At 51.6% G+C, this 2,724-nt stretch overlaps 1 protein-coding gene across 1 annotated transcript in view; it reads left to right on the forward strand.

Annotated features, from left to right (window-relative positions):
* LOC121662019 (sorbitol dehydrogenase-like) overlaps positions 1-2,008 on the forward strand; it is a 5,721-nt gene extending 3,713 nt beyond the window's left edge. The window contains exons 2-3 of the mRNA XM_042022793.1: positions 59-180; positions 946-2,008. Coding sequence (XP_041878727.1) covers positions 107-180; positions 946-1,111 — 240 coding nt within the window. The 5' untranslated portion in view covers positions 59-106 and the 3' untranslated portion in view covers positions 1,112-2,008. The remainder of the gene's footprint in view (positions 1-58; positions 181-945) is intronic.
* The last annotated feature ends 716 nt before the right edge of the window (positions 2,009-2,724 follow it).

Consider the following 2,724-nt stretch of genomic DNA (forward strand, 5'->3'; position numbering starts at 1 on the left):
AGACCCTGCATATGCTGTGTTCTGCAAAATGTAGCCTGTTTGTGTGTTTGCTCTCCAGGCCACTCGTTCTGGTGGGACCTTGGTGCTGGTGGGGCTGGGGCCTGAGATGGTGACGGTGCCCATTGTGAATGCTGCCGTGCGGGAAGTGGATATCCGCGGGATATTCCGCTACTGCAACACGTGAGTCTCGTGCAGGGGGTCCGATGTGTCTCCAAGTTTAAATTCTTCAGAGCTGTACTTTCTTGCTAATGGAGCAAGTATCTTTGCTTGATCTGTAGCTCTCCAGGAAGGATTCATGGGATGTTGTCAAGCTCCTTCTTAAAATGAGAAGTATTATTAAGTAGGCAGTTTGAAAATTAGATGAGCTGCTGCATTCTTTTGTATCCCTATTGCTCTAACTTGGCCCGTTCATGGTTGGGCTTGATGCTCTTGGAGGCCTTTCCCCACTGCAATGTTTCTATGATTCTAAATGGAGTTGCAACGCAATCCATTTGAGAGACTCTGTGCCAGAGAAGAAGCTGGGGGCTGACTGAGGCTTTTCCTTTTTTCTCCCTGCACTGAGTCCGTGAGTTTGAGCTCTGCCATGGTCAGTGTGGGAGCAAGGAGGCCGGGCAAGGGGAGAGCAGAGCACGGCAGTTTTGGTTTTCATTCAGGGCTCCCAAACTGGTAGTTTCCTGTGATTTTCACTGTCTTCCTGTGATTTCACTTATGCTCCCAACTGTCTGTGTAGCAGTGCCTGTCTTCTCAAAGCTTGACAGCCCAGAGCAGTTGGCTTGTCCCATCTCCCATACCAGACACTTGAGGTTCCCTCCCCAGAAGATTCCTTGCAGGCAAAACTTCCCTGGGCTAAGGAAATAACTGTCATGATCCAGGCTGCTCCGTGCTCTTTCCTGGGACTCCAGACTAGTGGCTGCTCTCATCCCTTGCTCTCTGCTTCCCTTGCAGGTGGCCTGTGGCCATCGCTCTGCTCGCATCCAAGCGGATCAACATCAAGCCCTTGGTTACGCACCGTTTTCCCCTGGAGAGGGCTCTAGAGGCCTTCGAGACCACCAAGAGGGGTGAGGGGGTCAAAGTCATGCTGAAGTGTGACCCCACTGATCAGGGCCCCTGAGCTGTCCCAGTGCCCAGCTCTCATCCCTGCTGCTTGTAACTAGGAAATCACATGTAATGAGGGTGAGTGGCCCTGGGATACAGCATTAGAGCATTACCAGGTAACTACAAATGGACATCCAATAGTTTGAATCAAAATGCTGAATTAGAGATGATGGTTTGCACAGTTGGTGGCTGTTCTCTGCAGACCACACATGCAGGAGAGCCTGGCCAGGTTCCTCTGTGCCCCAGAGGGTGTCAGCAGCATGTGGCACAACCAGGATGGAGGTGCTGGCACTCCCCCTTCCCACCCCGCACTGCCCTTGCTGCAGCATTCCCTGCGTGGATGCAAGATAGCCCTATGTGAATATCCCCCCTTCCCGTGGCACCTTCCCTCGTGCATGCTCAGGGACTGTTCAGCCTGTGGAACAAAACCTGGCCATCCCCACTCCACGGGAAGCACTGGCACATTCAGGTCATTCCCTCCATGCTCTTCACAAAGCTCAGAACCTGGGGTTTATGTGGAAGCTGGAGGCCAGCTGGGGCCACATCTGCTGTGTCATTCCCCAGCAGCTCGTGGGACCACTGCAGGCAGGAAAACTGGAACTGCTGAGAGCCCTGTCCTTATGTGGCTCCCATGAACGAGCTGTTGGGGAGCACAGCTGCTTTTGGTGTGGAGGGGAGCACAGGTGAGACATGAGGGGACAGCATCACTCAAAGGTTTTGCCACTGTAAACAAATCATTATTATTTGGGAATATCAAGCCTTCCTGCTGTTTGTGAGCCACAAAAATGGTACTAACAAGGTAAAAAAATCTAATCTTTAATTACTGTTTAATTAATGTTAATTTTAGTAGTGAAAGATCAGTTCCTTCCTTGGGCTGATACTGAACTTTCCTCAATAAATTCTGGCTACCTGAGACCTTCCAGATGTGTCCATTAAAGTGTGGGGTGGTGGGTTGGAGGGGTTTGCAGGGGACTGTGCAGACCTAGGCCTTGCCAGTGTGCACGTTGAGCTCAGTGTTAGAAGGACTGTGAAAGCTCAAATGACCCAACTACTTGGAAATCAAATCTCATGGTTATTCCAGATGTGGCCAAGTTAATTCTGGCAGAGATGGAAGGCCCCAAGTCCATGCTGAATTTTACAGGGATGAGACATATCCCAGAGGAGTTTTCTGTAGCTGGAAGAAGTGGTCAGAATACGTGTGCTCAGCACATTCCCATGCTGGGAGGAGCCCTGTCGGCACAGCTGGGGATTCACTGGACACTGCAAGACTCTTCTTACTGGGAAATAGAAACTTACTCCCTGTAGTCTTAGGGGGCTGTTTAGCATCCTGAGGGCTGGAGTTATTCCCACAGCTCAGCCTGGTTGGGCTCCTTGTCTGATCTGCTCCCTCATCAGGTCTTGCTGGGGACATTGGCACTGCGGGAGCGTTGCTGCGGGCCACAGTCAGTGGGGCTGTGCCTGTAATCCCCGACCCCACCTACATCACCAGTGCAGGGGAAACTCACTCCAACATAGCCCATTTCCCAGGGGGCTGGAGTTAATGCTCTGTGCCAGGAGCAAGGCCAGCACTGTGCCACAAGTATTACAAGTCTGCAGGTGACCAAGACCCAACTACAGGAGGCAAAAAAG

Source organism: Corvus kubaryi, unplaced genomic scaffold, assembly GCF_017639235.1.
Source record: "Corvus kubaryi isolate FWS band 111438036 unplaced genomic scaffold, C.kubaryi_AGA036_p1.0 37220, whole genome shotgun sequence".
NCBI classification, from domain to species: domain Eukaryota; kingdom Metazoa; phylum Chordata; class Aves; order Passeriformes; family Corvidae; genus Corvus; species Corvus kubaryi.